Source organism: Falco punctatus (assembly GCF_963210335.1).
Source record: "Falco punctatus genome assembly, chromosome: 3".
Taxonomy (NCBI): domain Eukaryota; kingdom Metazoa; phylum Chordata; class Aves; order Falconiformes; family Falconidae; genus Falco; species Falco punctatus.
Window position 1 is genome coordinate 117,986,176 of NC_137582.1, and position 24,556 is coordinate 118,010,731.

General features: G+C 41.3%; 1 protein-coding gene across 8 annotated transcripts in view; it reads left to right on the plus strand.

The window, feature by feature from the left end:
* Positions 1 to 758: 758 nt before the first annotated feature.
* Positions 759 to 24,556, plus strand: part of ZMYM4 (zinc finger MYM-type containing 4) — a 48,798-nt gene continuing 25,000 nt past the window's right edge. For 2 of the 8 annotated variants that reach the window (XM_080379802.1, XM_080379801.1), the window contains exons 1-9: positions 10,361 to 12,531; positions 14,278 to 14,320; positions 14,729 to 15,259; positions 16,834 to 16,901; positions 17,494 to 17,664; positions 20,470 to 20,548; positions 21,103 to 21,355; positions 23,162 to 23,336; positions 23,453 to 23,665. In XM_080379802.1, coding sequence (XP_080235928.1) covers positions 12,304 to 12,531; positions 14,278 to 14,320; positions 14,729 to 15,259; positions 16,834 to 16,901; positions 17,494 to 17,664; positions 20,470 to 20,548; positions 21,103 to 21,355; positions 23,162 to 23,336; positions 23,453 to 23,665 — 1,761 coding nt within the window. In that variant the 5' untranslated portion in view covers positions 10,361 to 12,303. Of the gene's footprint in view, positions 1,681 to 10,168; positions 10,325 to 10,355; positions 12,532 to 14,277; positions 14,321 to 14,728; positions 15,260 to 16,833; positions 16,902 to 17,493; positions 17,665 to 20,469; positions 20,549 to 21,102; positions 21,356 to 23,161; positions 23,337 to 23,452; positions 23,666 to 24,556 lie in introns of those variants that run through there. The other 6 variants (XM_080379804.1, XM_080379806.1, XM_080379807.1 and 3 more) reach the window with 6 other exon arrangements.

The following is a 24,556-nucleotide window of genomic DNA, read 5'->3' on the forward strand; positions in this document are numbered from 1 at the left end:
CTCATCAACTGCTTGTGGGTGCTGGTGATGTTTGACATTGTTCACAACAAAAAAGACAACAATCTGTATCTTACACATAGTTTCAAATTCTTTCTTAAGAGGCCTATGCCTTGCTAACGTTTTGAGCCTCTTAAATATTGGAAAGCATGAAAATGAAAGTCAACATTACAAAGCTTTAAATATTTAGGTTTTAACCTTGAAAGGTTATGCTGATTTTTGCAACTGAAATGTGACCTCTCAGGTATTTCAGGTTAAACAGATATGCAAATCTTCATGGGATTAAGTCCTCACAGTCTGTAGAAACAACCCTTATATGAACTTTTGATCAACACCAGATGAGGAAAAATGTGGTCAAATATAAACCATCCATTCCAACATTAAAACCACGGATGTTTTACAGTTGTACCAACAAATGTTAAATTAACTAAAAATTACATAATGGTTCGTTCATGAGTGATGCCATGGAGGCACAACAAAAAAATACCCAGATTGGTTTATATTCTCAGGCTGATTCTAATAAAGGGAACAACCCAAATGTCCTGCAGATACTTCATGCCCTCTTCAAAACCACTGTGCAGTACGTTCAGCACAGGAAGGAAGCACTTCTAGGCTCCACGGCAGCACAAAATTAAAAGTGAACGGACTTGGGCTGAAACAGGTGTTAAAATCTTTCAATGCTTTGGGTTTGGAAGGCAATGACTTTGTTCAATTATGGTTTGTGCTGTGTTGAGCATCCTGTTGAATAAACAAATACATACCCTCTCCAACAGGAAAGCTGCAAGTCCAACGTGTCAACTTCTGGAGCATTCCTGAAGGGAAGTCGCAACAATCCAGGTCTGCCCCGCACCACTGGGTCCATCCCCCAAGGCCGCCTCACCGCTGGTGTTGGGTACAAGGCTGGGCACCCTGGGGGTGAGTGGGATGCCAGGCCGCAGCATGCACATTGCATTGCGCCACAGAGGTGTGACACCATGAGTTGGGTGCTGCGTGGGGGCACCGTGTGATGGCCAGCCATGCCTGAGCACCTCGGCCTGGTGGCATGTGAGGTGCGGCAGGACGAGGTGTGGCCTGCCCTCGGTGCCACGACACCTCACCGCCACGGCGCACCACCACAGACCAGGCCTGGCGGCCATGCCACGAGGTCACAGCCCTCTATAGCCACCATAGGGCCAGTCGAGGCCCACCAGGACCTGGGGCGGGCCTGGCGCTTGCCACCCCGAGCCCGCCCAAGGTGGGGGGTGCTGGGCTGGCCCGCGGCCCCCCGCGGGGCCCAGCGCCCTGGGGCAGCCACCCAGCCCGGCCCTGAGGAGGCGGCCGCGCGCCTGCGCGGGGTGGGGGGGCGGGGGGCGGGGACACGCGGCCGGGCGCAGGCGCGTGGCGCATGCGCGCTGCGGCCCCGCGCTGGGCTTGTCGTTGCAGCTTTAAGAGGGCTCGCGGCCTGGCGGGTCCGGCCCCCCCGCCGCCCTGAGGGAGCCGCCGGACCCCCGCGCCAGCCCCCTCCCACCGCAGCACGGCGCGGGGCCGGCCCAGGCACCCCGCCGAGCGTCCCCCCGGCGCCCCCCGAAGGGGGGAGAAGGCTGAGAGGGAGTGACCCCCGGCCCCTAGCCCCGGGCTGGGACAGCTGAGGGGGGGCGCAACATGGCGGAGGCCAAGGAGGAGGGGCCTGGCCCCCGTGCCAGGGTGAGTGGGGGGCGCGAGGGGAAGTCAAAGGGGAGGGGTCAGGGGGCGGGGTCAGGGCGGGAGGGGGCCGCGGCCCGGGCGGCGGGGCATCGCCGGCCCGCGGGGATGCGGCGTGCGAGGCGCCGCGGCCCCCGCCGCTGTCCAGGGCCCTGACAGGCGGCCCCGCCGGGCCGGGGGGGGGCCGGCGGCCGCCGAGCGGCCGGACCTGGCGTGCGGGGACCCCTCCAGCCCGGGCCCGCGTCGCAGCTGCCTGCTCGCCCCAGGCCGGCCAGCAGCGCTGTCCCCTCCGGCCTGAGCCACGCTGCCTCTCAAGGGCTCCTTGGTGTTCGTTTAGCTCTTCTTAAGGAGAGCGTCCAGACATCATTTTCAGAAGCATCTTGGCGTCACTGACAAAATAAACTTACAGCTAACTAGGATCCATCATCACTGGCTGTCTCCTTGTTTAAAACACGGCGTTCTTGCTGCTCTTCTGAAATTTGTTTCAATTGTCCATATCAAGCCATAGTGAGTCAAGATGGCAGTTTCATCCCGTTGTTAGGTACCAGGGCTGTAACTGTTGTGTGAGTACCATTAGCCACACAAATCCTGAGGCTCAGTCCTTCGTTGCCACAGCTTGGTCTGTAAGTGCAGTAGGCACACTCATCTACTTGAAGAAATTGTCTTTTAACCAAAAGGAAGGTTCTTTGTGGCCCACACCTTGTAGTCTGTGAAGTAACTGAGGGAGGCTAACTTTTACGCTCAAAATAATCTTGCAACAAGTCAAGTCCTCTTTCCCGCATGTGTGTAACTTTTGCTGGAAAGCTTTCCGATCGCAATGAGATCAAGTCATATTTGTGGTTGCGTGGAAGAGTCCATAGTCCGCTGCAAGACACGGAGCTGTCCAGTTCCCTTTTCCCAAAGATGAAGAAGTTTTCCCATTCTCCAGCCTTGAGAAAGATGAGGACAGTAGCTCAGGTTTTTCCATTCCTGTATGTGGGAGAAGTTTAATTTGCTGAATTTATTTCAGGGAACGTGAAACTTGTGACTGTGGTGAAATTAATTGCTGCTAAACAGAGCGGTTGACCTTCCAGGGTCTAATTGGAGGAGTTGCGCAGACATTGTTTGGCTGCTCTGCAGTTACAGAAAAGACCATCGTCGCTGAATTGACTCAGACCCATATCTTTCAGACACTTGTACTTATTTACGAGCAAACTCAAACAATTTTGCGAAATTGCTCACAGATATTGCATAAATGTTTAAGTCTTTTGGGGGAATCAAGATTTTGGCCGTCTGCAAAAAGTTTAAAGGGAAGTGGCTACCTGTAGGACGATAACTTAAGGAATCTTAAACTTCATTCCTAGTCATTGAATGTTAGTGGACATAGGGAAAGACTTTTACACCATGAGGATAGTCAAGTATTGGAACAGGTTGCTCGGAGAGGTTGTGCATGGTGTCTAGTGGTCTCCTCATGCTCGTTGCCTTGATATGCTCAATTCATCTGTCAAGTTACCTGGCATTACCAGCACACAAAAAAGGAAGACTGCTCTTTTTCCTCTCAAGCTTGCCAATTATCTGCTAAGGAATAAGAAAGTATCATCAAGTTAGTATCATCTTCATTGGTCTTAGGAAAAATTACTTCTCTATTGGTTGGCCAGTTATCCACTAGGTGGTAAGTCAAGAAGTCTCCATCAATTATTGCTCCACTTGTCCCTGTACATTATGGAAAGCCTTTTGTGCTGTTGGCATTGATAATGTTCTCTGCTCCTGCAGTAGCAGAGAACTTGTTTGGTAAAGTTTCGGGATGGTCCTGGAAAGTGGAGTTGCCCCAGACAAGTAAGTAAGGAAAGAGGAAACACAACTTGCCCAATCCAGCTTGAAGGAAAATACCTTCCTGGTCCCAAGTCTGACAGTGAGGTTAATCAGTTAATCTTAATTGTGCCAGAAAGGTTCCAGTGAGATTTTTAAAAATAAATAGTAGCACCAGTGCACTGCATTCTATCAGTTTGTAATTTTCCGAGTCAGGGAGGTGAATTTCCTCATCTCCCTCCCCATCTCAAAACCAGTTTATGCACCAAGATGTTCTTGAGGAACATGAGGAGAAGTGAATCCCTCCTGGTTGCTTGAAGGAATGATGGAACCTGGAAAGAATGAGATTAGCATACCATAAATACAGCATACTTGGATCTTCCATTAAAGCCGTAATTAACAAAGTCTTGCAAGATCTGCATGTTCTGTTTCTCTTCCTCTTAGTGGACCAGTTCCCATTCTACAGGAGAACATGATGATGGACTTCTCCAAATCCTGCGCCTAAGGAATAATGAGCATTTCTTATAAAAAATTCTTTTCCTTTATATAGGAAAAAAGACTAATTTAATGATTCTTTCAGAGGGGAACTTCGGAAGTGCTGGTATATTCAGAATTTTTCTTTTCAATATTAAAATATTTTGCAAATTCTGCAATTCCAGAAGCATATATACTGAAACTGACAGTTTTCGAATCCCATTGATAAGCAATTGTCATCTTTTAGCTCAATCCACAGTAATGAGCAACAAACTAAAAAAGAAGGGTTTTGCCAGTGTAAGATTAACGTAGAAGTTTGTCTAACTTTGATTTTTTTAATAGTATCTGCAAAGTTTTTATGGCTAAGTTCTTATTTTAGAGGTGGTTAATTTCTGTCCAAAATCAAAACGTGTATTTTCTGAGGAAAATATATCAACATATTCAACTTTTCATCCTTATTAAATAATATAAACTTGAAAGGTGTATGCTTGTATGGTTTTTTATTTAGTTTATAAAAATATTTGTGGCAAATTGACTTTTATTTGTGTATAATATCATTGTTTTGAACAGTTTCTATTTTGAATAGGATGATCATTTATTTACAATACTCTGTCAACCCATTGAACTAGACAGAACAATTGGAGCTGTACAGTGTTAACTACTGAAATTTGAGACTTGGGCTTTTGGAAAATAATTTGGTGTGAATAGGCGAACACCTGGGTGTCTACATCAACAAAACAGTTGCAAAAGGTTTTTAATTTTGCATGGCTTTAAGTAAAAATTGAAGGAGGTCATCGCATTTGGAAAGTTTTGTTACTGAACTCCTCTTGAATGATACAAAGACAATGAAAACATTTCTCTGCAAAGGCTTGTGCATCCCTCAAAGGATGCTTTGATGTTATAATCTTTGAATTCACCTTCTGAATTCTAAAAATAAGCATAATGGATCTCAGTCTTTTGCATTAGGACTTTTCACGTTGTATAAAATACAGGAAAGTTAAGTAAGCTCTTTATGCTCACTTCAAGGCCCCTTGTGTGATTAGGATAGTGACAATTAATTCTGAAATCACTCCCAACATCCTTGAAGTGGTTGTCTCAACTTTTCTCTCATTTAATGACTGTTGTATCCCCATTATTCCTTCCAGACATTCCAATTCACATTGGCCTTTCCCTAAATGAGTCTTGTAGCAAGCTTTATCTAGTGAACTTTCTTCAAGGCTTTGTGTCAGTGACTGACTCTGTTCAGATGATTTCTATCATCCATTTTATAAGTGCCATAACAGCATAAAAGCAGTGCTCTTGTACTTCGCTCCTGCTTTTGCTCTTAACACTTACTCTCTATGATCATCTAAACTCTTCAAATTAAAGCTTCTCCAGCAGAGAATATTTCATCAAGGGCATGTTAGCAGAATCGTGTGTGCTCTCAGTGTCTGTCATCTTAGCCTGTATTCTGCTTTACGCTCTTTGATAGAAAAAAAAAAAAAGTGTTTCTGCAGGGGCAAAAGAGGGAGATGGGTAGAGTACACCCGCAAGGTTGGGGGTTTTAATTAGTTGTCCAGTGGAAAGATAAAAAAGAGAGTGAGCAAGAGTCAATCTGGGAAAATAACTTCAGGATAAAGTGAACTCTTTTATTGGAAGGGATCAGTAGAGTGCTTCATGAATGCTATAGGTGTGAGGCCATGATAAACTAATCCTTGGATGTTGCTGATCCCAGGAGCAGTTACTTTATTTCTAGAAGCTCATACCAGGCTGAAGCAAAACCCATGTGACATCTGAGTTTGAAAGAGATTGAAATCTGCTATCACGAGCTGCTCTTGAACCATATCAGGAAAAGGGAGACCGATTTAAGTGTCGAGCAGGCTGCAGATCGGTGCTAACCTCATGACCTAGAGTAGATGGTGTGTATTACCTTACTCTTTTTCTTTGGTTCTTTGGAAGTTCTACTCAGAAATTTCAAGGGCAAGAGAAAGTTTAAAAGACTGTAGCTGTGCTTTACTGAGATGGAACTGATCAAAAAATTGCATGATGTATTCTGTCCTTTCTGTAAATACTGGCTGAAGAATGGTGGTAATGTATTTAGCTTTGGTTACCATATTTGCTCTCTGCTTTAGATCTGTTTAATTTTAAAAGTAGCTTGAAGTATTACAGGGCTTACATATACATTAGAAATCTTTGAAGTGTGTTGTGTCTAATACCTCTGAAGTTTTTAGTAAAAAATGTATGATAATCAGTTACCATCCTAATAAAAGTTTATTACAGCAGATTTTTGGTAACAAACCCAAAACTTAAATTTTACGTTTGGTCCTTTTCCCTTTTGATAGCTGGTCCAGATTCAGAAAAATATTTGAAGTCTTCTAAGAGGTTGGAGAAGTTTAATATAAAAAAATTTGAGTCTCAGTCCTGAGTTAGCTAAGTACTTGGATCTGAGAGCCATCAGGATTAGTAGTTACTAAAGACCCCAGTCTTTATGTGTTAGACTTTTGCTGTCCACAGTGGTGGTCAGAAAGCACAAGCTCCACACAGAAGATGGCACAGGAGAGCACAAGCAAAGTGCAGGAATCCTGGACTCTTCTGAACCAGCAACCACCGTGAAGTTGCCTTTGTGCATTGCTCTGCTGTGTCTGTGCTGAAATGGACTTTGCAGACTGTGCTGTATTTTAGGTGAGAAATAGAGGACAAAGAGTTGTAGGAAATTCTTGGGTTTACTTTCTTAGTGGAGAGTGTAGAAATAAAAGTTTTCCATTTGCGCTCTTTATGCTATAAGCTGTACCCACAAAATAGATACCTGTCTAGTCTCACCCAGGTGCTCTGGACTCTTTCTGCCATCAATGTAAGCAATGGGAATCTCTGAAAGATCCATCTGCTCAGTCCAGGGCAGGATGAGTTGCTGCTGCAGGTATCTCTTCATTTCCAATGGAAAGAGAGGAAACCTGAATCACTAGCTTAATAAACTAGTGTTTAGTTGTCTAAATTTAGGTGAGAAGAACCTGAGACAGAATTAGCACAACAGTACAGAGTTATTCCTACAGGAGGCATTTTGGAGTACTTGCTTTCTTTTATTATTTTTTTGAGTAACTTGTGTGTAGTTTTTTGAATTTTGATATTAGTTACAACAGTCTAAAAAGTAAATGGAGAGATTTAATCATTAATAAGTGTTGTTATTTGCTCAAGAAAGCTTTTATGAAATACAGTTTAGTTAATGCAGACTATTAACAGGTCTTGATTATGTTTAATATTAGCCTGGTAGGAATTGTTACAGTGCTCTATGAAAAAATTACACTTTTGTGTGTTTATTGGCAAAATTCCTGCTATCTTGAAACTTATTAAATTGATTGCTTAAATATATTTTTAAAAAGTTTCGCTGGGAGGAGGATGCCTATATAAGATAAGCTTTACCTCCATCACGTCTTTGCAGGCAGAAGAATCAAGCAGACGTGGGTCAGTATTTTTTACTGCCTGGCTGTGATCGTTGTTCATGTCCTTGCAGGTGCTCTGTGTGGACAGTCTTGTTTGTTCGTGTAACAGGGCAGTTCTGGAGTGCTCCATGAAGCAATCACACAGGACCTTAGCTGAGAGCTCTGATCACAGTACTAGTGTTTTTTCTGCCTGCTTTTACAGGTGTTCAGGCATTTCATTCTGAAGAGCCTTGGATACTTGTAATAATCTGTGCGAAGAAGGTGGAACATCCAACTAAGCTGCCTATTGTAAGGACCACTTCTTCATAGCAAAGGCAAAAAATAGAAGCCAACCAGGGCAACAACTACAAACAGGACTGGAATTGTAGCCACCTGAAAGAGACAAATGCCCGTTTTTATAAGAGCAGGAGAGGAGAAAATTGTAGAGCTGTACAGGAATGTGGAAGAGAAGCAGAATAGGCATGAAGGAAGCCAGAGTTAGGAAGGTACTTTGAAAATTAAAGTGGATCACATGATTGCTTTTCTCTCTTTAAGGACAGAAATACTGAAATAGAGAGAACTGAATATACATACAGGCTCTCCAGTTTTTACCATCAATTGTTGTTGCTGGCAACAAACTCTTACAAGAAGGGAAAAGACTTGCAGGACCTAATGGTAGATGAGATGATTCACCAGTGTGTGCCTATTAACATATAAACCATTCTGTGAAGGAGGGCTGATAATCCCTGCTGTGTTTATCAACAAGCAGAAGGTGCTAAATTTGTAAATTTTCCCAATTTGCATGCAAAGCCATCTTGTAGGCTTCGTTTCTGAGGACGCATCATAATGAAAAGCAGACGACTTAGGTTTTATACGTGTTTCACTTTTCTTTAAAGATTATTTACAGAGAGCTGGGGTTCCTGCCCACCCCCCCCACCCCCCATTAGTAGCATAACTAGTAGTAAGCAGTTACTAACATGGTTAATTATCCTCTTGGGGGAGACATTGAGTAAGGGATCCTTCCGAGGTTATAGTACTGGTCCTCCACTGCGGATTGTTAGTTTCATTGCTTCTTAGTTGTATTATGTGGACTGGCTTTCCCTTAAAATACATGGTGATGGCTCTTTCTTAATGAGTTACTCAGCTTCTGAGTTAAACGGAATTAAAAGGATTGCATGCTTTGCAGAACATAATCTTCTAAATAGCTATACTTTTGAAAGCTTTGGCCAAAAGTATATGTTTGTAGTCTGGGAAATGCTGTCTTTCTTGTGGGATGCTGAAATATGTAAGTGAACTGAAATACTTAGTTGTGAGTAATTACTTGCTGAGTATCACAGCAGAAACATACATTGTTATGATATGGACCCTGCTCTGATTTTGGTGATTTTTACATCCCTGTAACTTCAGTTTAGTTTCTCTGATTTAGGCTGTGAGAAATAGGAATTATCTTTATTGCATCTTACAGATTTAGTGTACGCAAAATCCTAGTGTCAACAGTTGTTTGTAGTGTTTTAACCAGCAGCAGAAAAGTTCAGTGCATAGCCAGGCGTGAGGTTTTGAGGGGGAAGTTGTTTTTAAGAAAGCCTTTACTGTGGATGTCTTGGTTTGTTTGCTTGATGTTTTTTGTGTCTGTGTGTGTTTGTTAATTTGCAAAGCCCACACATCTAGCAGGCTTCAGATCAGCACATCAAACTGGTGTCTTTGCAAAAACCATTGCAAGGTGAAGCCATCCCGTGTGGAGCTGCTGCCTTCTGAAATCCGTGGGTTTGTGGGTAGATGGGAAAAGGGCTCGACCCCCCCTCTGTTTTTAATAGGTATGGATTAAACCCACCAAACATTCAGAAGTAAGGCACGTTGTAACTTCTGTGTGTTTGACAGGCTCATCTACTTGGCGTCATGTAGGTTGGTAACAGTCTGCAGCTTGCGTGTCTGTGTGTGTGTCTGGGTGTCTGTGTCTGTGTGTCTGTGTGTGTGATGGATAAGGAAACCAAGAGGTTGACAGGGGCTTTATTTGGAATTGGGCCATGAATATTCAGCACATTCAGGAATGTCAGGAGAACCTGGGGACAGAAAGGCGCAATACACTAACATGCTGGACCACTCCCCCTGATTTCTGGTGATTCTAAAAATGGACAAATGAAACGGTAGCAGCATGTGCCTAAACCTTCTTTCCTGAAAGTTCAGAATTGGAGATGCATAAGTGAGACAGAAGGTAAAACTCTGTTTCTTGAACAGGAAGATGGGGAGCCACAAGAAGCTGAAAAATGCCTGCCTTTGTCTTTTTACATGTATAGGCAATTGTTTGGGATTTGCCTTTAAAAGCACTCATCATACTACCCATTTAATTGCCCTTAGATTAGATTTAAAATCATCTTTCGAAGTCCGGGGCATGGCTCAGATGCCCAGGGGAGCCTCCAGGACACCCCTCGCAAAACCTGCCAGGCTCGCGCGCTCTCCCTCTCCCATCCTCACCTATGCAGGGCGATGTGCGGCCCCCCACCAGCAAACCGCCAGGGTGCCTGGGTGCCAGCCGGAGTGTCAGGGTGCCAGCCAGGGTGCCAGCCAGGGTGGCAGGGTGCCAGCCGGGGTGCCTGGGTGCCAGCCGGGGTGCCTGGGTGCCAGGCCACACGTTGGCCGGGGTGGGCGGCTGTCCGGCACGGAGGTCCGGGGCGGCTAGGGGGCTCTGCAGCCCGGCACACCGCGCCGAGCTCTATGGCTCGCCTGACCCCGCCGGGTTCCCTTCCTGCCGCAGTGGTTCTTTTCCTGTAGCAGGTATCTGCAGCAGGCTGGCTCTTTGTTACCCTCTGCTCTTCCCTCCTTAGGTGCTCCGAAGGTACGAATAGTTAGGTCTGTCCGTGTTTCGGTGGAAAGCAGCTCCGGGAGAGACCTGCTGCTTAATTCTGCTCGTGTCGTGGAGTTTTCCCGTAGCAGAGGTGCAGCGCGGTTGGCTGGCTGCCTGGCATCCCTTCCAGGGATGTCATGTGTAAAAGGTCAGGGAATGCTTCCTGAGCTTACTGCACCTGGTTCAAGAATAGCAATGACAGTTTAAATTACTTTTTTTTTTTTTTGGTGTCCTTTTTAAATGGTGTTCTTCCTTATCAGTTTAATGAATTCCGAAGTGGGGGGGTTATGGTATGTATATAGGGACAAGGAGGCTGCACAGAGAAAAAACTGAGAGTCGTGCTTGACTTTTTAATTGCAGTTTTCTTAACATCTGCCTCCTTCCTGCAGTTTGCTTATGGATGCAGTAAAACCTAGGATCAAACTTCAGAAGGCTTGCTAGAAAGATACGTGCCTGTGTATGTGGAGTTGTTCCATTGTTTTATTTATTTTTTTAAAGAAAATCTCTATTTTGCATACAAAACAAGGTTGTAGCTGCAGGCAGCTTTTCCCTTTATATTGCACGAAAATAATCTATTAATTGTTTGATCTATGGATACTATGGCAACTTTGAATGGTGTTAAAGTATTAAACGGGTTTTTGGTTAATTCAGATTAGCGCATTGTATTAAAGTATAGACAGTGTCTTTCTGCCACCCGCTCCAAGCAAAGATGGGTTAGTGCTAGTGAAATATTTTATTTTTTTTATAAAAGCAGTATTGTCTTTATATAAAGAGCAGTTAATTTAAAGCAAAACACATTGCTTCCAGGAATACCTAATTGTTTTGTCACCATTTGTATATTCTTGTTTCATTTATTTATTTATTACAACCTGAGTACACAGAGCATTGCTTTGTGTACAATGCTAGCTAATGAGACAGGTCACTAAGAAAGATACATTGTAAAACATTTAATTTTGCTAATATCAAACTTAAACTGTTCTGTGTTAAACTCTTAAGGAATGCTCACTACTTAAAAGCAATAAGTATCATGAAGTTATTCTCTGGCAAAATATTAACCGAAATGATTGAGTAAAGGTGCTTTAAAATACATTCTTGAGGGGTTTTTTACAACTGCAAGTACGTTTTGAGGACTGTGTTCAGGAGTTGAAGCCTGGAGTATTTTAACAGAAAACTTGCTGTTCCTGATACTTTCCATTCTGTAGTTATTTAGGACTTAATCTGGGATATTGAGGTGTCTCTTCTTAGATCTGTCAAAAACGACCCATAGGAGATGCCATCTGGTGAATCAGTTTCATGTTTGCCTCTAGAGTATTTTTGTTCCACTAATCACCAAATCTTAAAAAATCTGAGCAGAAGAAATGAAAGGAATTAAGAGTGCTGACGACTAATCAAAGGAGGAGGTATGAGGACTGGTGAGAGAGGGAATTGCCTTGCAGACATGTTATAGAATAATATAGAAATAGTAAGCTGGGCATTTCTACTTACATTTCTCTATAATACAACACCATAAGCCAGTGAAAGCCAACTTATATGAATGATTAAGGTGATATATTTTTATGTAACTATTGATATGCAAAATTTCCTCCTGAGATGGCATTAAACAAGATTGTAACAGGATTCAGGAAAGGAATAGAAGTGTATTTAATTGAGAGAATACCCCACATTAATTCAAGAAGAAAGTATATGAGCCCTCATTTGGGAGCATAGTCCGGTTATAGACTGTTAGGGAATGAGTAATGTATCAGGAGATAGATATATAGATATTTATGTGTATGTAGATACATCTGTATCCACACACAGAAGCCTACAAACACTTCCCCTAATTTTCTCTCTGGATTTACACCATGTGGGAGTTCTGTTGCTGTTTACCGTCAGAAACTAGATGGTGGCTTAGATAAGACTGCTGGTATTATCAGATGCTGAAGTTCCTGTTTTATAAATACTTCCAGTGGAAGCTTTTGACCACAGACACAGATCTTCCTCCGCACACTAAAACCTTTGAAAGGAAGAAAATGCTCAAGATGATCTTTTATTTTGATAGACTCAAAAAAGGAAGAGAAAAGAAACAAAATAGGGCTTTTTTTTTTTCTCCCTAGGATGACGTTGTTATTGGGAAGTGCCTTGTAAATGTTTTCCAACTTGTCCAAAATATTTATGGTAGTCCCTAATGTGCTCTCGCAGGTGGTCCCTTGTGCTGACTTGCATGTTGTTGTTTCTTTGAACGAAAGAGTTAGAGGGGTCCAGGCTGCAAAACATATTCTTCTCCTAATAACAGCATCTCTGGTTTTGTCCCCTATTATTAAAAGATTTGTTACCACCAGAGAAGGAGGAGTGCCTAGGGTTCGGATGTATAAGGTAAGCAGGATTGTGGTAGAACCTAGAATACTTTCCCACAGGTACTCTGGATCTCTAAAGACTTAAAGAACTACTTTGATATAAACCTGCTTCGAGGAAAGGATGATCTAATGCTTCATCTCAACTGAAGACTTATCTCGCCCTGCCAGCAAATTGTCTGAGACTTTTTTGGAGAAGAAAGAGCATTACTGATACGAAGCAAGCAAAGGATCAAGGAAGGTCCGCATAGAGAAAAGGACCTAGGCTATCATTTTTGCCTCCCCAGGCTTCGTATCTGGTAATATCAAATGGCTACAAGTTCCTTTTTCTGTTCTTCTGTAAGAACAGTACACCACCGCTATCCTTGTTCTCAGCAACTGATATCAACACCAAGTATATCCAAGATTTATGGAGATTAATTTTACACTAGTGTCAACTTAGTTGGCTACAAGTGGACTTCTACATCAACATTAAACTTGCATCTCTGGAGACACTCCCGGGATTATAGAAGTAGCCGAATGCAAACCTTCCTGGAAGGTGTTTCCTTGTTCACATGAGCCTTGTCAAAAAGTGTAACTTTTTTTTTCTTTTTCTCTTTTGGTTCTGCATTTCACTTTTCCAGCCTCAGCTATCTGCTAAGAGAAGCTGGAAGGTTTTGGTGCAGTATCAAATTGTCTTGGTATTTGCAAGACAGGTCCTCGCTGTTCCATGTGTTAAGCTGAAGGAGGTAACTTGTCTTTGTAGACCTGCAAGTGATAGTGGAAAGAGACTGACGGACTTTTTGCTGTCAGATTTTGCTGGGACAATCTGTTGTCATCCTTTCCCGGAGCTGGCTGCTACCAAACTGATAGTTCCCATCACAGTTCTGTGGAATATCAGATTTATCAACTAAATGGCTTGAGTTAAATGAAATTAGAGATCATCCCTTTGCTATGAAATCCCATTACTTTCCTTAAGATGGCTTAAGAATTGAAGTGTGAGCAGGATCTACCAGAAAAGAAAGCACAGAGCTAGAGATGCAGGGAGAGGAGAGATGACTTAAATGAATTGCTGTTATCTTTTAGGCAGAAAGGAAGGATGCTAATGAGTTGGACATTCTAAAGGAAACTTTAATTATGCTGAGTGCGCATACATCTTCAGACAGTATTCAAGCATACCATCGACTTTAACATCTGTCAGGGAACGTTTAATGTAAATGGATGTTTTGTACAGCACTCGAGCCTGGCTCTTCTTTGGTTACGCTCATACTGATGCTCATTGTCTCATTACTGTTAGGAAGTTAAGCATTGCATTTCACTGTTCCTGGAAAGGGGACATTCCTTCTTCCAGAGATGAAACCTTTGTGTCTGTGCAGCCCACGTCAGTGGAAGCTGTATGTGCTATTTTTCCATGTATAACGGTCAGAGGAAATGAAGGCTCGTAGCGTGTCAAAGTGGGCAGAACCTGTGATCTTGAGCTGGTGCAAGTATCGCATGTAGAAGTGAAAATTCTGACATTCCCTTCACTGCCCTCTCTCCTCCACCTTCCCTGGGAAGCAACGCTAATTCTAAATTTTTATTGTGTGCTTTTGATAGGTACTTATGCATTTGTTAGGGTAAATGTGACATCTCAGTAATGTAATAGTCTTAATTCATAGAACTTTGCTTGGGGCCAGAAAGGAAGGAGGAGGAATTGTGGTCCTTGTTGGTTTTTGCTTTAACTGTGTATTTTTTAGCAAAGTACATGGGAGCTGACCAAGATAATGACACAGTGTTTTCCTTTTTACAGTTTGAAGAGAAGTCTGATGCGGTATTTGATATTACAGAAAAATGTAAGTATTTTTGTTTATTTATATAAGGCTGTCATTTCACAAAAGATTTCTTACAAGTATCATTGCTGCTGAAAAAGACTATCTTGCCTTTCGCGTAGCCCTTGCTACTTTTTCCCTCCCTGCCTTGCCTTCTGCACAAGTGTTACAAATGAGGTGAACTGCAAGTTAATTCTTTTTCTTTCTTTGGTTAGTTTTACTCAATTCAGCTTCTGCTTCACTGTTGGTGAGTGGGACAGAACTGTTTCTTATGTCAGCAATGTTTTATTAGTAATGTTGGGCCAAGAAGGCTTAAGAGTATTCAGGAAATTGCAGCCTCAGACACATTAGCAAAGGACACTTAACACTTGTCCTTTGTTATGCATAAAGTTTGGTGAATTTTCTGACTGTCTGTGGGTTTTTTCTCCCTAGGTGGTGAAATTCTGGATGCAGAAATGTCTGAGGATGCTGACCATAACTTAACGCCTGCCCTCGACAGCTTATCTTATGGAATACAGAATCGAACAGGATCTGAAAACTCACTGCTGGATGATGATGATGACGATTATTTTCTGAACTCTGGGGATCTTGCAGGCATACCTGTTGTTGGGAGTGACAATGAAGATGATCAAAATTTCACTCCAAAAGACACTCTTTCTTCAGCGATTCATGATGAAGACCATCTGGAAGAGGGCAAGAGAGTTACAGAACATGAACTGGACAGTGAAAAAGAAATTCAGATTCAGAATGCAATCCAAAAGGATCTTGCTTCACCATTTGAGCAGGGCCCTGTATTTAAATCAATTCGAAAAGATTTTAGCATAACAAGAGATAATGGCAAAGAGACTTTTTCAGCGAAGGACAAGAATAGAGAAGGACATTTTCAAGAACGTGAAAAACGGTTGGAAAAAATCCCTAAAGATATGGATTCTAGATTGAAAAGCAGTTTTCTTGACAAAGCAGGTAACTGTTGACATCGTAGACCTGGCTACCCAGCAAAGAGGAACAAAGAACTAGACAGAAATTAGCAATAGGGCTAGTTATTAAAAACATCATCTTGTTGAAGAGAATATGCATAGCTGCACGTAGGGAAGCATTTTACAAAGAACCCTGAAATATGGTGAACTCTTTGTGAGTACTAGGGTTTGCAGAAGGGTCTGGCAGCTTTAGGGGGGGAGTCTCATCCTCCACAGCTTGTTTCAAAGCGTCAACATACGCTTTGTTGTTGTGGTTTTACTAAACCAAGCTAGGTGACAATTCAAGCTTCCTTTTGGTTTTCCTTCCTTAAAAGAAAAGATGGTGAAGTTTAGGTTAAGTCGATGGTCAGGAGAGATTTTTTTTTGAGCAAGGTGCCAATTCTTCATTAATGTATACGTATTTAAAGCAGTATGCATTTGATAGTAGCATGACAGAAAGGCTTGCCAGAAATGTATTGGTGTCTGCAAGAAGTAAGCCAGAGAGTAACTTGAGATCTGCTTTTCCTGGGAGGCTGCTCTCCTTCTTTCTCAGATACTTGTGTCTTGGACTTGGTCCAGCCAACATGGAGAGAACCAAGGATGCATGTAATCCATTTCTCATTTGAGGGAGCCTGACAGTCACCAGTAGTCTTGCTGCCCACACACTTGGTTTTGACTCCCCAAGCTCTGAAAGTGACAGTAGGACAGTAAATGAAGGAGTTAGGAATAACCCAGCTGGAACATGCGATTTAAGTTTATTCAGAAGACTGTATGGAGAGAGGGTTGGCTGACAAGTTGGACCCTCCTGACTACTTGTTCAGATTCACAGCTTACAATTCTGATATTTAAACTTTGTATGTTTAGTAACAGCATCTTTAAAATCAGGGCTTCTGGGTTGCACAAATGATAGAGAAGCAATGCAGATTTTTTAAAATAAAGAAGAATTAAAGATGGCTCTTTACTTATATCTTCAGGTAGTAGCAAGTAAAGAATATTTCTGTGCAAGAGACGTATTTCAGAAAATTGTAAATACCTATATTTATAAGATTGTGGCTGAAAGCTGTGCAGCCTCAGGTAGAGTAGTCAGTAATTGAAACAGCAATGCTCATAGGCAGCATTCATTATCCAGGCAAATCCAGAATTTTTAAAAGACACATGCTAAAAAAAGCATAAGCTACAATTTCCTGAGAAGGGGGGGAAAGGCAAAAGACCAGAACAGAAAAGAAAAGAAAAAAGGATGAAAGTTGTTGCTCTGAAAAATATTTTCTGATTTAAATGTCGAAACATGAGAGAGTTGAGAACCCACTGGGATGTAGAAAATTCTGAATGAACAGGTTGCCTCAGAATTTTACAATCATTTGGCTGGAATGGGAAAATAATGACCCAATAGAATACTAAAAAAATGTCAGTTCTCTTTAAGAATTACCATCTTATTTGCAGGGAGGAGAAAGGGAGTAGTTTAATACTTCTGAAGTGCTGTCAGACTATGGGGTTGGGGATCAGGATGAGACTCTAGATAGTTGTAAAGGAAATGCATTGGAATCTGTATTCATTTATATTTAATGTATATGTTTTCCTCAGTTCATAATCAAGTAGAAGAAACATTACGGACGCAGTTAGCGCCACAAACTCCAGAAACTAACTTCAGGGTAAGCTATAGATCTTTCAAACACTTTTGCAAGTGCAGCAATATACTGGAATAATTCAAAATACGTATTTTGTATTTGAGTGTAAATTTGAATATCAAGAAAACTGATCTTCTGACTCTTAGACATCTTTGCTACTTAAACAGTGTATATAATTTTGTTAAATTTTGCTGACCCTCTCTTTGGATTGAGGATTCTTTTGATAGCCACTTTCATGTTCAGCATGGTCTGACTGACTGGTGAGCCGAATCTAGACCTGGATGCATCCATCTGACCTGCTGCCTTTTTTCCACATGAGACAGGGAACAGCTGTATCAACAGGAGACACTGCCCAAACAACCGAATGCCCCTGCTGACAACCAAGTTAGAGAGCTGGGTGGCTTCTGCTTTGTCCAGAGGAGTGAAAAGGATTGGGGGTGGGATGACAGAGGGTGCTGCAGGGAGGTAGAGGCAGCAGCTGCTGCCCATCCTTTCTCCCACCTTCCAGTGGTAGGACCAATTTCTCTTGGTCTGCAACAGAAACTCCCCTTGCCAGCAGCCCAACTCCTAATGGCAGATGCAGGAGGGTGAATTCTTTTTCATATTATTGTTTCAGGAGTCTAGCTACCTATTTTCTAGTAAGGAATCTATTGGACAAGAGCTGGGGAATTCCTTTGCACCAAATATTAGAATTAAGGAGGAGCCTTTGGATGACGAATATGATAAAGCTATGGCCCCACAGCAGGGACTATTAGACAAAATTAAAGATGAACCTGATAATTCCGAGGTAAGTTTCCCATTGCATTTCTCATTTTGGTCTGACAACTGACCGCATAAGCTGGACATAAATTCAGCAATTTATTTGGTTTGTTGACCGAAATTTAACTTGAAGAACATAGTTTAGTAGAAGGATTTTTCCCTCTTATACTACCATGAAACCCAAACACCCAACTTTTTGATGTCATGTTACCATGTCACTGAAAATGTTTTGCTTTTCAGTTAGAAAAAACCCAAAGTGCTGTTAAACTTTCATTATTAAATCTGTGGCAGTATAGACAGCTTTTCTCAACTTGGTCTCACTAGGAAATAAAATGTAAATCATGTTTTACTGAATACTTTGTGAGTAGTGACAGTTGGAGATGTGTAGTTGAAACAGTGCTGTTCCTGCTACTTCCCTCTTAAAGATTATCTTTGGGAGCACAGTGGTTCATTGTTTGTTCTTGCTTTAAGTAACACTTAGAGGTCTTACCTTAGCAAGATATTTAAATACATACACATCAGTGAAGTCAATTGTAGTATGCTTTAAGTACTTTCTCATTTAAGACTGACATTTTTTACAACGATACAGGTAAAAGTTCAATAATTGCAAAATGGAGAAAGTCTGACCTATGGATTGAGCGGTGCTGGGGCAAGGATTGCTGCGCTCTAACCGGGCTTTTTGCCACTGGTTTGCTGTGTGACACCAGGGAAATGATCTGTGTTGCAATTCCTGTCTCCTCGCGGCGAATATTGGGGTTACATGCCAAACTTTACACACGGTTAAAGGTGTGCAAAACTTGCCAAGGTGATTCATCCCACTTGCATCGACACAAGAGTGCTGGTGTTCTTGCACTGGCATTAGTTTTTCTAGTATCAGTCTGTGTACTTCTGCTAAACCTCTTCTCTCTGGGCCTGTTTTCCCAACATTTTTTCTTCTTTTCCCATAATACTCTTGGCTTAATAAAATAAAGAAGTAGACTGAATATTTGAAACTATTCATATTTCAGTGCCGTTCTGATTTGTTCAGTGTCCATGAGATCGTTTGGTTTTATTTTTCCTTAGGAGTACATAATGTCAAACCATGTGTAGGTTAGTTAAATCTGTCTATTCTTTTGTCGTCCCAAGATGGCATCTGCTGTATGGATTTGTGTGCAATGCAATGTGTCTGTGGTTATGAAAGATCTTTTCGATTAATAAGTAAAAGTGAAGACTTGAAGAATTGAAGTATCAGCTGTCTATATATAGTTCAAAATATTAATTCCTGGAGTAAAATCCTGTAATTATCAACTCTGCCTGATGCTGGAAAAGTGTAACTGATGGAGGTTCATTTTGTTTTGCTTTAGACTGGAATTAATGGGGGTGGGGGTGGTTTTTTCATGCATCCTGCAAGATAAGAGCATTTCTTGCTGTAACCAGTAGTTGGAGCTGAAGGTTCTTGGCTTTCACCAAACACGCTGCTGGGAAGCTACACTTGCTCATGCACAGTTGATGTCATGGATTTGCCTCCACTTCTCTTACTAGTCTTGACTAAGGATAAACTGCAGTTAAAATGCTTAAAAAACAGTATGTCTGCACATAACTAGTTTTTAAATCATAATGTTAAGAAAAATGGTGCTTTAAAACCCGTCATCGTGCCCATACACAGATGAAAGGCTTCTCTTCCTTGAGGTTTGAGTGTTCAGTCTGGTGGCTCACATAAGGAGCGAATAAATACCATTGCCTGTTCTCCTGGGAAACCTGTTGGCAATAGTTTGGTTGTCTTGGAATAGAAACTTGTAATTCTTCCGCAGGAGTAAGAGAAGTGTAAAGTTTAAGCATGTCTGACACGGATGTTAGTGTGTGATTTTAGGAGATGGCTTAAGCTGAGGGAGCAGTTCACTGCCACTGAGAAGCAAGAGCTTAATTTTGCTTAGTGATTTTGAATTGGCTTACCTTGCAGCCAGACACCAACTGTGGATTTAGCTCAGTCATAACATGACATCATGCCTCACTACTCTCAAATGACTGTAAGTAGGTTAAATCTTATCATCTCTGTAGTTCCAAGAGATTATGATTTTCAGCCTATTAAGATGTACATGTAGAGTGTTACAAGCTGCTTTCTGGTTCAGATTTCTAGGAAGACCATGGGCAGGAAGCATGGTGTCAATGTGTGAATAGCTGCTGTGGAATAAGCTAGTAATTTATAGTATGTCAGCTATTCCACAAGTGACTGTAAGGATTTTCTTGTCCTGTAGAAAGTGTGAGGTTATTCCCCTCTCACTGAAGCCCGTCTGAGCAGGGACCGTGGTGGTCTGGCTCTAGTGCCAGCTTTGACCTGCTGCGAAGCTTCACCTTAGACCACTCCAGGGTACATAACTCATGGATAAGTACAGGAAACTTCTCACCACCTAGGTCCCAGTCTATTTCATGATTATCATCTGTGAATATGAAGATCAAGCTTGTTGCACAGAACAGGGGCGAGGACTGCAAAGCACTTGTAGATGGAAAGTATGTGTGAGTGGAAAGCAAAGATTTCTCTTAAGCTTTGTCTGGCTGAATTCTGAGGTGTCTTGGAATACAGCTGGAAAGGGGTGGACACCAGGTGGCCAAAGGGGTGGACACCAGGTGGCCGTGCTTTTCCATTTCTACACGACACCCTCGGTTGTAGGTTGCTGTCAGCCTCTGAGCAAGTTCTCTGTGTGGTGCTCATACAGCAGCAGCTGTAAACCTGGCCTTTGGAGCCGGCTTAGGACACTCTCTCTTCCTTAAGACTCAATACAGCGTTATGAAAGAATGGAAATCACGTAACCTGTTATTACATGTGTGTATTTGTTCTCCTTTTCCTTTGTTTTAGGAGTACGGCCAACAGCCAAAATCTCAGGAAGGGGAGCTGAAAATCAGTGCTGTCTTTTCAGTCAGTGGCAGTCCTCTTGGTAAGCAATAGGCAAGACTATGTTTCTTTAAATCTGTAAAATATGTCACCTTTGCAAATAGTCTTGCAGGTTATTCTGCATTTTGTTTGTCATGTCTGACCCCAGTAAGAAAAGAAAGAGTTAGTTTGTTTTAGAGACAACGAAATTCAGAGTAGGGAAAAAAGAACTAGATTGTTTTGCAGGTTATTCTGCATTTTGTCTGTCATGTCTGACCCCAGTATGAAAAGAAAGAGTTAGTTTGGTTTAGAGACAATGAAATTCAGAGATTATGAAATAATTTTATATTTGAGACATAGGAAAATAGAATGTGAAAGGGATGTTAAAGTGCGTTCTCAGTCTTAAGAGTAGTTGAGAGCACCTACTATACAGAAGACCAGCACAGGGCATGTATTTATGGAGAGTTTATCTGCTATTTAATTCTCCCTTAGACTCTGACAACGTAAATGAAGTCATAAGCTTTGTGCATGCCCCCTGCATGGAAGTGAATGAAGTGTAATACATGTGTAACACTTACTCTATGTTTTCTCTGTGGTTGTTTTTTTTTTCTTTTTTAGCTCCACAGCTGTCATCAGGTTTCCAGCCTGCTGTGGCATCCTCTGGCATGAGTAAAATGCTTCCTTCAGTTCCAACCACAGCTGTTCGTGTTTCCTGTTCTGGCTGTAAAAAAATCCTGCAGAAGGGGCAAACGGCATACCAGAGGAAAGGCTCTACCCAGCTCTTCTGCTCCACACTGTGCCTCACTGGATACACTGTTCCAGCTTCTCGCCCACCAGCTTCTACCAAGAAAACCTGCTCAAGCTGTTCAAAGTAGGACAGTGTTTTCATTTGTTGGAGTAATAATTGATGTTCAAGCCGATAATGGAAGGCTTCAGTTCTATGAAACATGCTGGTTTATGCTTCCCTTCAAAAAAACGTGGCCGATACTGTTACTTGTTAATTGGTCTGTCCATTTTCAGTTCCATCTCATTAATTGGATTTTACAGACGCATAGATTTAAAAGCCTCTGTGATGGAGCGTGCCTCTTGTCTTTTTTTGATTTAAGTAAGCTGAATATGAAAAACTGTTTCAAAAGCTACTACATTTTCATGCCATTTTTAAGTGTTGTTGCACTCTCAAAACCACTAACGAAGAGTAAATTTTCAAAAAAATACTTTATGTATTAATTCTTCTAGAGGAAAATAGGTTTACTGAATCCCTAAAATGAAATAAAACATGGGTAAATTAATATGTTTGAGGCAGGATGTGGCCTTAGATTCTAAAAAAAATTTAACTTTCCAGTCTGTCTCCATTCTGTGACTTTAGATTTCTGTAGGTCTTAGCTCTTCAAAATAATGTCACTGCTGCTTTTGTAAGATGTAGAGAGATAAAATTTATTAGGAATTGAGTTTTTAGGGAGCTGAGGTTTCAGCACCCAGATCAGTTACTGTCTGTCTGGGCCTGGAGTGGAAAGGCGAGGCTTGCTTTTGGGAGCCTACTTGGGAAAAATAATTCAGGAAAGATCTAAGTTTTCCACAGTCCTGTTGGAAACACAGGCCCGAATCTTCGACTCTAAAAAATGTTTTACTTATTAAAATTTTGTGTCCATTTCTATTATTATGTCCAAATTAGCAAAAGGAGACCTTTGTGGCTGGCTCCTTAAGATGTCATATTACTGTACCATTAACTTGAGGTAATAAATAACTTTGCAGACTGATTGTGCTACAGTCTGTTTATAGAGGAGAATTATTCATAGGTATTATTTTTAGTTACAAAAGTTACTTTACAAAAGGAATGCTGCAACCACAGATTTATTACTTTTAAGTTTTACAAGGTCAACTGAACTAAAACTTGACACTTCAATTAATTATTCTTTTCACTTGCTGTCTCAGTGTGATATGGCCTTGTAATAAAGTTAGCAGTCTTGGCTGTAATTTGTATTTATTCTGTTAAAAAACGGCTTACCTCTGACAAGACAAGTGAGAAGGAGGCACCCTTCCAACAAGGAAAATTATGTAACTGTTTCCTTCTAGTTTTTTGACTTAAAGGCTTTGAAGCTTTTCTGTGGATGACTGTTTCAAAAGAGAGAAGAAATAAAGGAGAAAGTTCAGTTTGTTAAATCCAGCAACAAATAAACAAAACTGCGGATAGGAGCTAAGAGATGGAAAGATAGAACACTTTCTTTCAAATAGTTCAGGCTGTTTGGACTGAACTACGTGGTGGTTAGAAACTGTGACCCTTTGTTTCCCTTTTTTTCCCCTTCCCCATTATGATCGGTATTTTCTTTGTTAAAGGGAATCATTCCACATATTCTGCTTTCTAATTTTTTTTTGGTAAAGGCTGTGCAAAACAGTTATCTTTTCCCAGTTCCTTTTGAAAAGATTTGATGATAAAACTTGATGTATTTATAGGCCACTCCTAAATCCAGGTAGAAAATGTTGCACAAAATACCTACTTGAGAAATGTACTGCTGAACCGTTTTCCCTAATAGGAAAAGAAAAAGTAAGTCAGGTACTTACATCAGCAAAAAGAAAAGCTTTAAATTAAATGAATCCACCCTCTTCTAGAGCAAGTGGACATGAAACTAACATTCAGTCTTTACCTCTTTGTTTGTTTGTTTGCTTTTCTTTTTTCCAGAGACATTCTAAATCCAAAGGATGTAATCACTGCCCAGTTTGACAATACAAACTCCAGTAAGGATTTCTGCAGCCAGTCTTGTCTTTCTACATATGAACTGAAAAGGAAACCTATTGTTACTATTCATACTAACAGCATTTCAACGAAGTGCAGCATGTGCCAGAAGAATGCAGTGGTAATTACAAACTTCTTTTCCATTTGCATTTCCTTTAGGTCAGGACAACTCACTGTCTCAGGGATGAACATACATATTCTTTCTATCCTTGTTAAATATTCTTTCTTTTCTTCCAGATTAGACACGAAGTGAATTACCAGAATGTTGTACACAAGCTCTGCAGTGATGCCTGCTTCTCCAAGTTCCGCTCGGCTAACAACTTGACCATGAACTGCTGTGAGAATTGCGGAGGATACTGCTACAGTGGCTCTGGCCAGTGTCACATGCTTCAGATAGAGGGACAGTCAAAAAAGTTCTGCAGTTCAACATGTGTGACGGCGTACAAGCAGGTATATTTTGACAGAATATTAAAAAATATGTCTTTCATTAGGTTTTGGGTGTTTTAAGAAACACCTGATTTATGAGTTGATTATTTCGGTTACTGCCTTGGTTTGAGATAAATCCTTTTGCCATTTGCTGCTTAATCTTTGCCCAAACATGTTGCTCTGTTTCCCTCACCGCTGCACTGGTTCCCAGAAGATTCCAGTGGGAGAGAAGTGGAACCACTCAGCCGCAGTCCACAGGGACTTTGTTCAGCCTTTGAGATGCTCCGTCTTGGAGTATTCTCTATTAAATTGTAGCATTTGAATTCAGTGGAGAGGAAAAGTAAAAATTAGTTGATCATTTTGATTTTAATTTTTAAACTTTTAATATTTTAATTTTGATTATAATGGACCCTCTTAAAGAGCTGAACAGTTGAGAGAACCTTAATTTATTATAATAGCTCAATTATTTTGGACTGACTTACTTTAATGCAATTACTTGAGGAAAAATTGCCCTCTGATAAGATAGTGTAACTTAATTTTGTGTCTTGACTCTGCTGCCCCATTATTTAGGCCTCTTAGGCCAGGAAGGGCCTAATGAATTTTAAAAAAAATCTGGTTAAAGTATTTCATCCAGAAAATTACCTACAACATTAGTTGTCCTCTGAAAGAAATCTGGAAATCAAATTAAATAAGCTGGAAAGGAGAGGGATTTCATGCTGCTTTTGCATCTCACACCAAAACCCCATATATGTTAGTCTTCCTGAAAATACAGTACGTTCAAAGGTTGTAAGGCTAAGTCTAATATTTTTTAATTGATTTTTAAACAGCATTCAACTTAATTGTCAGATACATTCTAATAGTTTTGGCGGGTTTGTGGGTGGTTTTAAATCCTGAAAACATATACTCTGTTCTGTC